This window comes from Trematomus bernacchii, unplaced genomic scaffold (genome assembly GCF_902827165.1).
Source record: "Trematomus bernacchii unplaced genomic scaffold, fTreBer1.1, whole genome shotgun sequence".
NCBI lineage: Eukaryota > Metazoa > Chordata > Actinopteri > Perciformes > Nototheniidae > Trematomus > Trematomus bernacchii.
Genome location: NW_022987641.1, coordinates 8,389,355 through 8,402,732, shown reverse-complemented (window position 1 = coordinate 8,402,732; position 13,378 = coordinate 8,389,355). Strand labels below are relative to the sequence as shown.

The following is a 13,378-nucleotide window of genomic DNA, read 5'->3' as shown; positions in this document are numbered from 1 at the left end:
GGCCACTTTCTGGTTAAAACTGCATTTCTTTTATTCTGAAAATGGCAGAAATGGACTCAATAACCCCCAAAATTGTCCAAATCGGCCAAGCCATTTTTGAACTACTTTCCCCATACGCTATAATATTAATTTATGCTAATGAACACAACTTGTGCTAACTATGCAAATTGCCCAACATATGCTAGTTAGCAGCCAGCAGGTTGTGCTGGGGACCCATACTATACATTTGAACATTTCACAACACTACTCTAATGGCTTGCAACTAAACTATCTTTCCCACAGATCCTTACAATTGTGTGAATTTGAATGAAAGCAATGCCTTGAATGTTTTTGAGATCATTGAAAGTTCATGAATGTCTCTTTTTTTTGTGCAAGAACACAGATTGGAAGTGATCTTGATATATTTTTTCTGCAAGCTTCTGTAAAATCCTGCTAGTTCTAATTATAAAAACGTTCAGTGTTGCAGTCCTAATTCGTGTCTTTAACTATGCCATGCTAGGTCCTTGAATTTGAGAGAACAAGCCCTTGAAATTCCTTGAATTGTATGTTTATTAAGGCATGGGAACCCTGGAGCTCTATTTCTAGTGAATAATATTACTTTAGATACAGATATGTAAAAGAAACCCAACATCCCTTTGTGGCCGTGTAGAAATCTGACCTTCACCACGTTAATAGCTGTGGCTAACTCGCTAGCAGACGCTCTTCTACACACCCAGCAGCGAGAGACATTTTTTAATTGGAGTTTCTGACCAGTTGCTTTGTTTTTTGTCAGAAATATCTGTCTGTAAGCTGATTTTTTTGTGCTTTTTTCAGGTAGTGTGCTGTGGCTATTTAGAAATCTCTTTCCTGAAGCTGCTGAAACTACTATGATCGTGAACCACATCAGTCAAATTCTGTGACAGGCAGCTAAGCAATGTGCTGAAACTCCATATAAAGTTTGGAAAGTCAGCAACTACTGCTTTCAATCAACCTTTCATAAAGCTGTAGTTGGTAGTGAACAACACCAGATAGATCTGCACACCAAAAAGCACCCTGCTTCCCTTCAGACTGCAGATATTGGTCATTAAACAGCTTTTTTTATCACCTCATTTCTTTACAGATTATTAGTCTTATATAGCCTACTTATGTCAGGATATATTGATAGTTGGGCTTAAAAAACTCCTTCCTGTCTGGCTGACCTCAGGTTGACTAGGTGAAGTTATGTTAGAAATATTGGTGAATAAGAATAGTTTCTTCTATTTTACTGTAGATATGTTGACTCAGTCGCTGCAGGAAAAGCGCAGGTGTGCATAATTAGTTAAAGGTGGGGTATGTAATTTATTTCAGAAACACTTGTTATATTCCATGGAATGCTCTTAACGGTGGGGTATGTAATTTTGGAGAAACCAGAGTGCGCTAGGATTTGAAAATACACAGCCGGAAAAAATCTGCCACTTCCTTACAGAGCCCCTCCTCCAACACACACGAACGCGCACATGACCAATGAGGGCACGAGATAAATTTGTGCACAGATGGAAGGCTGACAGGCAGGTAGGCCCAGAGCCGTATAATATAATATAGTTCTGAAGGTTATAGTTCACAGAATTACGTATAATTCTCTCTATATGGTGCTGGGTAGGCCCATAGATATATATATAAACACATATCTATGGGTAGGCCATCCAGTTATTTTAGCCGGGCCGGCTTAAATGATTGGTCGTGCTTTTTACAGCGCTATGGCTTCCACAGATTTTTTTTTTTTAATGTATTTATTGTCAAAGCATTTAATATATTCATTGCTATCGGGATGTTAAGAGCATTCCATGGAATATAACAAAAAGTGTTTCTGAAATAAATTACATACCCCACCTTTAATTGACTTCAGCTTGTCACTGTGTTACTTACCAGGACGAGTCAATCAACCAGGCAAAGGAAATCAGCTATGCGGGTTGCAGACTTTTGAACAACATAACGGAGTCAAATTCACACGGATTGCAGGTCAGTGTTTATCTTTCTGTCATGTTTTATCACAGAACAGCATGTGTGTTATCGGAGTTGTAATGAAGAATTTGTGTGGGATACAAATGGTGTCCACTAGGGGGCAGCGTCGTCTAGCGAAAATGTGTTAGTGCCAGGAGAAACAGAAGTCTGCTGTAGGAGAATAAAAACTAACACAATTATGACAGTTATTCAATTTATTTGTGGAAGGGGAGTAAATATATGTTTTATCCACTCGGTAAACTTATCTTTATGAGTTTAAAATGTATATTAAAAAGAAATACAGAAGGTGAGCATTGGCAGCTGCGCTTGGTTCTATGCCAGCTCTTCTCCCTTTTCTCTGTCTAACATCTATTTTAACAATACAGTAATGTGAAAATCCCCCTAAAAAAATATATAATTTTAAAATCTTAGTAAGTAAAAGATAATAAAATGACCGGGGTTTTCTTTGACATCCATGGTTGTCGTGTTTATCATTACTAACTACTAGTTATGAGTGTGGAAGCTGCTTTTTCAACTATTGTTAAAACACAATTACTGAAATTAGTGCGCTCTTTGTCAAAACATCACACCCAAAATCCAAAAACATACACAACATATCTTATATCTTGAAAAAGCAAACGCTTAATTCATTCATTTTATTTTTGCATTACAAATGTACACCAAGACGCCTTTATAAATCTTGTATTTCACACTTTAATGTGTTAAGTAAAAAGATATGTTGGCCTTTGCATTTATAGCACTCTGTAAATGGAGAAACAAACAAACGTGTTTATTCTATTAACTCATTCCCGTATCAGATGTCATTACAATTTGGATACCTAAACATAGTTGCACTGTAAACCAACTACAGTCATTGTAATTACATCTTCCTCTAACCCTCTCTAAATGTGTCCTCCATTGTTTCTACGTGATGTATTGGCGTCTTACAGTTTCTAACTTCGTGATTAAGCAGACAATGTGTTTATAGTTTAATTCTGCTGCTCAATAGATGATATGTTACATGAGGTAATGCTTTCTAAAAGTTTCTGTGTCTTGGAAATTGCAAAAATCTAATTCAGAGTGCCTGAATCCATGTTAAATGGGGAAATTGTAAACTACATTAAAGCAGAATGTGACAAAATAAGACATATTTTACTTTTCTCTTTCCTTTATCCTTCTTAGAATATGGCAAAGCTTTTCTTATTTGGTAAAGCCTTTTCTTTGAAGAATCCTTTTTTTCTGTCCCCCCTGGAATCCTCTATGTTGGTTGATATTTGAAAACATTGTTAATAACTAACCTTAATAAATCACATTCTTGAGACAAAGAAATGCTGACACAGGACACAGAACACCAAGGTGTTATTAGATTATCTTCATCTATTTTAATTGGACAATATTTACAGCATATACATAGTGTTTCATTGAAACAAGAGTGTAACACTGGTGGGCAAAGCCCTCTTTGCTCCTGAGGTCCAGAGACGGCTGACGTTCTCTACAACCACGATGTGCATAAAGAACATTTCGCTGAACTGGCTCTGTGTCACGGGGCCAAAAAGGACACGAGTTTGCTGCTGTTGTATCGGTGGCTTCACATGTAGCACAGTCTTCATTCAGTCAGTCTTTATAGAGAGCAACAGTGTTTCAATATCAAAGATTCACCAGCGGGGTGGGGGGGTTCGCTTTTGTTTTACAGCTCCAATGCAATATTGTAAAAAAAAGAAAGTTCAAACAAAACAAAGCGTATATACAGTTGAACTCAATAGATATATATATATATACATATATATATATGTACATACAATATTATATAAATATAGTAAAATAGATTAAATTACATTGATTTCACGGTCTTCCATAAATAGATGTTGGACAATAACAGTATGGTGATGTGTACAGTTAACGCTGGAAGCACAGTGTCAGATGACAGATTCACATCTCAACAGGCAAACAAATCCACGTCGAGTTTTCAAGTTCTGAAATATCTCATTTTTTTCCCGCAAAACACTTCAAATGTTGTGACAGACACTCTCCTTTGCTTTCTCTGTTGTTTGGTTGTCAGTATCCAGAGCACACCTGACTTTCGTTTTAGTTTTTTTGTTCTTGCAAGTTTAACAGGTATATTACAACCACGGCATGTGGTAAAATGCAAAATATTCTTCCATAGAGAAAAAAATGTTAATGTTGCTCCTGAAGGCTGGGCGGCCTCCAGGACTCAAAGCAGTAGTGTCCATCTTCAGCAGGTTATACAGAGTAAATCATTTGCAGAGAGTCCTCTTGTGAGGCACTCTCAGCTCCCAGTGTCGGGCAGGTTCTGTTCACTCATAATGCTTTTACTAGGAAACCTGACACAATAAGCAAGTTCACAGAGCCTTGGTACCAATACTGAAAAGGCAATGTAGTAGGCCTTGCCCCTGTCTGTTTTTTCTCCACAAGTGTGCTGAACAGTAAGTGCTTCTCAATATACAAAGATGCTTAACAAACACATTTTTGGCAAATGGGAAAAAACAAACTACAAACGTTGGAAGGAACGTATTCATCCTGGAGGAAGACGAACATCAGGTCTGCTGCCTCCTGTACATCTCGGGGAGTTTCTCAGCAGGACGAGTCGGGGGTCACAGCCACACACACGCACACAACGGCGTACCAGTGTGTCAGCCGCGTTTGAACTCTACCACTATCTCTGCTTTGAGGCACCTTCAAATATTTGTTCTCAGCTGTGCCATAACTACAAAAGAGCGAAAATCAAAACGACACTCAAAGAAAGTTACATTAAAAGGAGAAAAACCAAGTAAAACACCATCTTTGTGGCCTAAAACAGCATACTGTACAAAGTTCGATACATTCTCTTGGAATGGCATGGTTGGTGTCTCAGGAAGTGGAAGCTGAGCATCGAGTGAGTTCTTGTGTTTTTCCTACTCTTACAGTATTCTCCATCTTTTGTTGGTTGCAGTCGCAGCAGTCTCCTCTCTTTAGTGTCCGTCTCCGTGTTTGACTGCGCCGGCTGTGGCGTTGTGGATCCAGTCCAGGATGATGAGGGTCATGCTGCCGGTCATCACCACGAAGCCTAATATCAGGAAGGCAGTGGCCTGGAGAAACGAAACATTTACAAAACGGTCAGACACACAACGCCCTGTACAACTACTAATTGTGATTTGCATTTATCCATCCATCATTTACATCCATACACTAATGCCAACAGCCTGCTGGCTACCATTCATTCTTTCTTAACGGGTAAAATAAGATATGTGTTGCTTCAAAGTGACTTCAGGAGTCCAAAAGTCTGAAACAAATGTAGATCCTCACCCCAATCTTCTGCACAGACTTCATGGACTCCTTCTTCACCAGTTTGAGGTAGAAAGCCGAGGGCAGGATGAAGATGAGCATGGCAGCAGCAGAGGCGCCTGTGTGAGGGAAAGACATTTAGCATTCAAGTCACATTTTGTATTTCGCATGGTTCTCAAGGCACTGAAACGTATATGATAAGAATCGTCATTTTACCGATGAAGCCGAAGATGTCCCTGATGGTGGGGACGAAGATGACCAAACAGTTGGTGCAAGCCAGAAGCACCACGGTGATGATGGTGTGGCGGATCCAGCTGAATTCCTTAGAGGCGCACAGCAGCTGGTTGACGGAGGTACGAATCTACGCAGAGAGAGACAAAAAGAGAGGTTAGCGTACACAAGCCGGAGAACTCTCATGAGGCGTGAGAAGAGGTGCTGGATCTCTGGGACACGTACAGGGAAGAGCACCACGGGCACGGTGAGGGTGACGGCGGTCAGCACGGCCAGACGCACGATCAGCAGGAGCACGTCGGCCTTGTAGACCTTGGAGTATGTGTGCAGCAGCTCGGGCTCCACGTGCACTGAGGAGAGAGACAGCAGAGTCTTTAGACCTGAACCACCCGCCGCTCCATTCACTAACATGGCACATTTATAAAGACATGCATAGGATCAAGTAAAAAAACCTGCCTTTATAAGAAGCTTAAATATGTGTTATCAAGAATATTTTCCTCCAAATATGATCCATCCATCTAAGCTGGTCTGATAATTCAACATTGAGAACGCAGGTGCGAAAATACAGCCTCAAATAGAACTGTAGACTTTTATATTTTGGAGAACATCTAAACAAACAGCAATATACTTTAGCATTAAAAAAGCTTCATTCGAGCCTAAAAGGTGAATATTTGTTGGCACAAAACCTACTTTGACTTAAGCAATCCGGTTTGTGAAACAAAAAGCTCTCGTCCTGACTTCTTCACCGCTCTTTTGGTATGTGTACTACGTTGTCCAAAGCTGGAAAGCCCAGACAGGCAGGTATGAACAAAGGTTTCTAAATCCAGACGTGCCCTAACTCGGAGTGTGCGTCGTTCATGACGCTTTTTCTGATTACCAAGCTCTTGTATAATGGGTTTGAAGTTCTGGGAACATTTCCGATGTTCAGAAGTCACTGCCATAACAAACATGGTGGCAGATTGTGCAGCTGCGTCCAGAGACTTGTTCTCTTGCATAACAGGCCTTGAGCTTCTTCTCCCAACGTTGCATGACTGATCTACTCGGGGTCACTGACCGCTTGTGAACCCACTCATCAATCATTTGTTCTTGAAGAATTTGGGGATGTTTTGCAATATCAGAATCAGACCATTCAGCTACAGTTGGGTTTTGTGACAGTTTAGAATGAAATAAAAGATGAATAAGATATGAGACTCACGGTTGAAAGTCAGATATCCGAACAGGGCGGCCAGCAGGTACATGATGAACATGGACAGGAAGGACACGTTAGCCACGTTCTGCATCTTTCGGCGGGAACGGCTGTTTGGGCGGGAGAAGACGGCGGGTTTTATTTAGACTCCAGCTCTTATGTTGATGTGAGTCAAACTCTTAACAAACATGAAAGCAGCTGTGGATTGAAATGAAAGACGGGTTCACTCACTCTTTCAGCTCCTCGTACATGGGCAGGATGGCGGGGTGGCACACGAAGGCGAAGGTCAGGATGGGAACGGCGTAGACAGTCTGTAAAATAAAACAACAAATTCAATACTTATGCCAAAAGTATTCTGAAAGAAATGTGTTAAGGGAGAGACTCTACAGGTAAAGGGTCTTCTCCAGATATAGCGTGTTTACCTGAGAGTTGAAGACAAAGTATTTTGGTGTGCAGGGGTCATCGCTGTAGTCCACGGCGCTGTTGTTCAGTAGGGACAGGGTGGTGTTCAGAACTTTGCTGATCGTCTCATTCAGAGCGTTCATGTCCTCGGGGAGGGGGCACGGGATCTGGAACTTCTTGATGATCACCTGGAGGACAAGACAAGCTTATTAGAAAACGTTGTGACAATAGTTTCTGGTTGAAAAAATCTAGCTCACAAGAGAAACAAAACCACACTGAAACCCCACTGTGTGTGTGTGTGAGTAAACAGAAGCAAGTACTCACCACAATCAGGAAGAACACCATGCAGAGAAGGGACAGACCACTGGTGTAACCAAGGTAACCTGAAGGGTTGAAAAAAAAAACAGACACATGAGCTTCTGTTTGTTTTTTTTCCAATTTGAAAGCTGCAGAATCTTCCTTGGTTTTCTTTTTATGATTTCACTCTGAGCTCTGAACATTTTGAGACTTGCACAGATGCCTCTTACCCTATGGAGAAATACAAACACACACACACACACCCACTTACCCAGGTTCCTTAGCAGTGACAGGGGCAGGATAATGATGAACGTCACCATTATCACCAGGTAGTCTCCGTTAGTGTACCATGCTCTGAAACATAACACAAGTAAAAGTTAGACATTAAGGAATGGAGGAAGACAAACCGCAGCGCATTCCTGAAGTGCAATTGTTTTGTTTGCATCACAGTAATTGTAAACAGCAGCAACAAAGACAATTAATTTATTCGTAGGTGACTGTCCAATTGCATTTTTGCTTTTTTTAATTAATATTAAGATTTGATATATTTTGCACAGCTCATAAGAGGTCCACTAGATTTGTCAAGGTTTGTAAGCTCTGCTCTGTAATGTAAGTGATGAATCATACTTAAACACACATTTTCCCAGACATCTTTATTTGAAAAACTTTAAAATCATTTTCCACCCAGAATATATATTACATTACATTAAATTTAGCTGACGCTTTTATCCAAAGCGACTTACAATTACCAATTACAGGGACATTCTCCCTGGAGTAACTAAGGGCTAAGGGCCTTACTCAAGGGCACACTAGTGGTGGTGTTCACAACCTTCCGATCTTCAGCCCACCTCACTATCCATTAGACCACCACTACCCCTCTCTATATATAAATATATAAAATTGTGGCCGCTGTGCAGAAAACATGGCATTAAAGCCACTCGTCTGTCAGAGTTCTCTTTTTTTACATCTTCACGCCTGATCAGCTGACACACAGTGGCCTGCACAGGATGACTGCATCGCTCACAGAAATAGATTCAACAAAGCAGCGAACACATCAATTTTTTAAACTTGAAGCGAGGTCGCTGTGAGCTCATGGCGTGCTCCGTCTCGATGCAGCACCGACTACATCTTCTCCTAAAAGGGCTCTTTGAAGGGCCGCAGTCCGTCCCTCCCTCCCCGCCAACAAAAGGACAAAGAAACCGCTTCCCCTTCTCCAACACTCTGCACTTCAAAAACAACCGGCAGCCATTTTGCTCAATGTGCCTCTTCACCTCGAGTGCCTCTGCCAGGCGTTCCTCTTGCCTCTCACAACTGCCCTTTCTACCGTTAGATGTGAATCTTATGCTTGTCTTTATTAAAAGGTGGTGATAATGATGCCTGAAACAACACCTACATTTTCTGATGGTTAGACCTGAGTCACAATCTAAACAAATGCAGCTGTTCCTCAGCCAGACGCCTCTCTTCTCACACATTTAATGGAAATTTGGTCAGACAAACAATATTTTGTGGTTTTACACCAATGTGGTTTCTGCTCTAGATGCTTTCATATTTCTGTGCTTTTTTTCTGTTACTGTTAACTAAAATGAATCAAACCACATTTTCTCACTCACCCATTCTCTCCCACAAAGGATTGGATGACGATGGGCAGCTCGTATTTTACGATGTAGAGGTAGCTTGACATGGCTGCAAACAGAAGAAATGCAAGGTAAGTAATCAGGTGAACTCCACTACAAAAATAGTGATGTCTAAAAGTTGTTTACAGGAAATCTTTATGTTCCAAGCTCCAAATTAGCCAATGTATTGTTCACCATGCAGTCCATTGAGACACAGACGGACAGGTGGACAACATAACGCATCTGAAAAGACGCAATGCGAAAAGTTGCTTACCTCCGATGTTCTGCATGGTGATGGAGATAGAAGCAGCGAGTTTCCCTGGCATCCCGAAGGCTTTGTAACCCAGCTGCTCGTACACCAGTGCACCTTTGACAACGATGGAAATATTTAGCTTTCATAAAATACCTCAAGAGACCACTGTGAAGAATGGACACAGGACTGTCTCAGGACTCACCTCCTTCGTGGGCTGTCTTTAGCAGCAAGTGGACAGAATACAAGGAGAAGATGGCGACGGACGAGAGGAGGATCCTGTAAACAAACAAGAGGGATCTTTAGCTGATGGAGAGAGGATATCAAAAGGAAAGATGGAAACATTTTTTACAAACGGTTCCTAATCGATGCTGAAGTACTTTGCTGTTAGATGTGCTGATCTTTAGAAATGACAAAGGAGCTTTAAAGGCCAATTCAATGACAAATGTATTCGGGTTGCTGCGGTAAACAAACACTTTGACATTTAGTCAACGTGAAGGTCAGACAGTCATCCGCCTGACATGCAGAAGATGTCTCCCACAACAATTACTCAATTCTCATGACCGCCAGCAACACGAGACGATTTCATACATTTTTTTCAACAAGTCAACAAGTCAACACCCTGACCATCTGCTGTGATAAAAACTAATATCAGCGAAGACTTTGAAAGCAGCATCAGTCTGCAGGTTTCTTCGGGGTCACGAGCAGCATTAGCAGGGTGACAAAGGACGACAAGTTTCCCCGTACGGGATCCTCTTAGCACCCTGGGGATGCTGCATATCCACCAATATGTGAAAGGTTATTAATAGTCTAGGTGAAAATTAATCTCAAAGCCATTTAGAGCGGTGCTATTAAAACGTTTCCTCCCTGCCGCTGACATCATACCAATTTATATCTTGTGGCTTTATACGCTGCCACTCAACAAATATATGCTTTGGATGGCCTTTCCTGGAGCGTGGTTTGTTCTGCAAAGCTTACTTAACTCTTTGTGACGTACTTGCTGATGAGAAGCGCACCAGACAGTGTTTGGAAACGCAAACAGACACAGTTTATAATCTCCAACTTCCTGCCTATGTAAAGCTCCGATTGGCCACCTGCTGGCTGCCGTTGAAGCCCCATTCATGATCTCCTGCGAGCCTGGTTTACATAACTCTGGCCCAAATGCGGCAGGATTAGCTCGTCTAAGCTGCTTCTCCTGACACTCCCTCCCTGTGATTGTTAACTGACATACAACCACAATAGGGTGGTGCCCAAAGCAATCTAGTAACCTACTATTAGTGCATGTATACTTTGACAGTGTTGCTTGAAAACAAACTTCACTGGGCTTTCTTTAGCTGGTGTATGCCTTCTGGAAGCTTGTGTTTCTTACGTATGATTCAGGGAAAAAGGCTGCTCGAAGTGGGGTTTTCCTTCCCACCAGAAATGAACAATTTCCACAGTTTTATCTAAAGCAAACATGATAGCAAATACTCAAACTGCAGCGATGAGCGTTGCTAAACTCTCGACCCTGCTGTAATCTGCTGCTCAGGGTCAAGCGGCTGCAGAGTGAACACACACAAACACACACACCTCCTCCTGTGATAGGACTGCATACCTCAACCACAACCACATCAGCATTTGTACTCTCCATTTCGCAGAGAAAAAGCTGAGAAGACAATGTATTGATAAAGAAAAACGTACACAAACAGGGCGATGCCGGTGTTGGCCATGGCGTAGGCCAGACCCAGGATGCCGCTGCCCATGATGGCGTTTCCCAGGTTGAAGACTGACATGCCAAAGGAAGCATTGCCCTGGTGCTGTGGGGAAAATGTGAGGTTCAGGGAGTTAGGACAAAATGACATCAGAGAGTATACACGTGTGGAGAGACAGTGAGAGAGATGCTCTTACATATTCAGTCTCATACTTCTTCTTGCCCAGGTTGTGTTCAGGGAGGAAGTTTTGACTCTCTGCCTCCAGGTCAGAGAGAGGGCTTTGGAGGAGAAGAAAGAAAAAGGGAATTTAGAGAAAATACTGTACAGATGATTTCTAACATGTTTAGACATTAAAAGCATGCAGTCTCACCTGCCCAGAGGGACCTTCTTGGGGCAGTCGGGGTAGGGGTACTCGTTGCTGTTGGAGCTGCAGCTGTCTTCTTCAGGAGAGATGTTGAAACGGCTCATCTCCGTTTTGGCAGCGGTTTGTTTCATGCTGTCTATTTGAAAGCAGCAAAAGAGACATTGTTTTGAGTTGATATGATTAATTATTTCACAATTCTAGCTTTGCACGTTCACGCTCCCTTTCAATAATAAATATTGTAGTGGGCAGGCGCGCGACCGCAGCCCTCCTCATGAATCTGAGACCATGTGACTCTTGTTTGGAGAAAGGAGGGGTTGGAGGGGGGAGGGAGACCAGGGGGAGGGGGGGGAAAGGGGTGGTGACGCACCGACAGTGGAAAAATACCAGCCGGCATCCGAGTCCAAATTAGCCCACTGTAGTGCGGAGCGACAAAAACCCGCATTACGCGCACATTTGTCTACGAAATCATTTTTGAGTGTTTTAAGTGTATTGAAAACAGGGCGTGTCTTTGTTTTCTTACACAAGACATTTATTTTTAAGCAGACTTTTGTGACAATAAGGAAAAGCATGCTGATATTCTTCTTATAACAATTTGATATATACATAGGCCTATCTATATATATGTGTATAAACATGTGTATCTTGGCTGGATACTGCTTGCACGCAGACCCTCACAGAGAGCAGAAGGCGTCTCCCAGATCCACATAATGACATTATTTCCATGGCCGACTCCGATGGAAACAATGGCACGTGTTGTCCCTTTATGGGCATGGCTCTCCATTTTGCGCAGAGGCTCGCGCTCTGATAAAGTGTCGGCTTATAATAAGACTTTTTCTGATGAAACACAGAGGCAGCTTTACATGATTTCCTTTTCACTCAGCCTTTCTTTGTGTAATCACCTGTGTGGCAGTGACAACCAGCAGGCACTGCAGCATCACTGTCACTCTGCTTCATTATTTATTTATTTGGATAAGGGCTGACCTGGGGAAATGAGCCTCAGGCCTCTCAGAAAGGACAATTCTGGCTCTTTAGATAGAGATCCACACAGTTACAATGGCGAGAACCTTTCAATGTTGACTAATGAGCCCAGGAGAGGTGGCAACGCATCCACATTCCATTCAATGGAATTCAAAATACAAACCACAGACAGATATTAAGGTAATTATTATTATTATTTCGTGTCCCACATTAAAGCATCAAATTATACTTCAAACCCTGTGCCGCCTATATCCGGCAACTCCTGACACAGACAGACAATAAATGAAGAGATGCCGGCATTCTTACCTTGTAGAGATGTGGCAGGATGGTCGTAAAATCCTTTTCCAGTAAAAAAGAAACAAATGTCCGGACGATTTTTTTCTCTCACAAAACCAACTGATCGCTGAGTGTATTGATGTTGGATAAGAAGGTACAATAAATAACGAATGGTCCTATAACAAACAGGATCTTATCTTCAAAACACGACCTGATACAGATCAAGTAAGGTTACAATAAAAGACACTGTTAGAATAAACAGACTGACGCGTCAAATCTAAAGAATGTAGATTTAGGTCTAATTAAAATTCCAAGAGATGCGGTGGGATCGGAGATAAAAGCCTGTTCTGCTGGAGGAGGGGTGGGACTCACCCTTTTATAAAGATGAGCATTGCATCAGCCCAGACCCAGAAAGTAAGAAGGAGGGGGGAGAGTAGACGGGGGAGGAGGAGTCTTTTTTACGCACAGCAGTGACGTGCCTTTGTGTACAAACAGAGCAGTATGTATGACCCTGTGGAGACTGGGCAGCACGGACATTTGAACAATACAGGACAGCCTTAAACACTACAATAATACCAATATAAGGTTACATTTAGACTGATCATTAAATTAACCTTTAGGTTCAACTTTGTTAAATGAGTGTTGTCAAAAGCAGTTTTCTCAACAGTAATGACTACAAGCCTTAACCAATCACTTCAATGGGTTAAGAGTCAGACATGAGGAAGTGAGATATGATAGGCTTTCTAAATACTAAAAATGGAACAACAATGCCTAAGGACTGAACTCAAAGTGTCCTGACTATCTGTCGCTCCAGATCAGGCTGAGTGCAGCTTCAAAGCACGCACACGC

At 41.9% G+C, this 13,378-nt stretch overlaps 1 protein-coding gene across 1 annotated transcript; it reads right to left on the bottom strand.

The window, feature by feature from the left end:
- Positions 1-3,311: 3,311 nt before the first annotated feature.
- On the bottom strand, positions 3,312-12,893 carry slc38a2 (solute carrier family 38 member 2). Its single transcript, XM_034133685.1, has 16 exons — positions 12,560-12,893; positions 11,282-11,411; positions 11,108-11,189; positions 10,901-11,016; positions 9,426-9,499; positions 9,245-9,337; positions 8,968-9,040; positions 7,629-7,711; positions 7,385-7,443; positions 7,081-7,248; positions 6,890-6,969; positions 6,668-6,768; positions 5,698-5,822; positions 5,458-5,602; positions 5,263-5,360; positions 3,312-5,045 (listed from the first exon to the last, which is right to left on the bottom strand). The coding sequence occupies exons 2-16, from the start codon at positions 11,404-11,406 to the stop codon at positions 4,929-4,931; spliced, it is 1,539 nt and encodes a 512-aa protein (XP_033989576.1). The 5' UTR covers positions 11,407-11,411; positions 12,560-12,893; the 3' UTR covers positions 3,312-4,928.
- Between the last annotated feature and the right edge of the window lie 485 nt (positions 12,894-13,378).

What these genes read in the sequence shown, in the direction of transcription:
- slc38a2 (XM_034133685.1), bottom strand. Translation starts at nt 11,406, where the DNA reads ATGAAACAAACCGCTGCCAAAACGGAGATGAGCCGTTTCAACATCTCT. An exon ending in CGGATATCTGACTTTCAACC is followed by an intron (nt 5,823 to 6,667) that starts GTGAGTCTCATA and finishes CTCTCTCCTCAG; the next exon opens with TGCACGTGGAGCCCGAGCTG. An exon ending in AGTCTGTGCAGAAGATTGGG is followed by an intron (nt 5,046 to 5,262) that starts GTGAGGATCTAC and finishes TCGTTTCTCCAG; the next exon opens with GCCACTGCCTTCCTGATATT.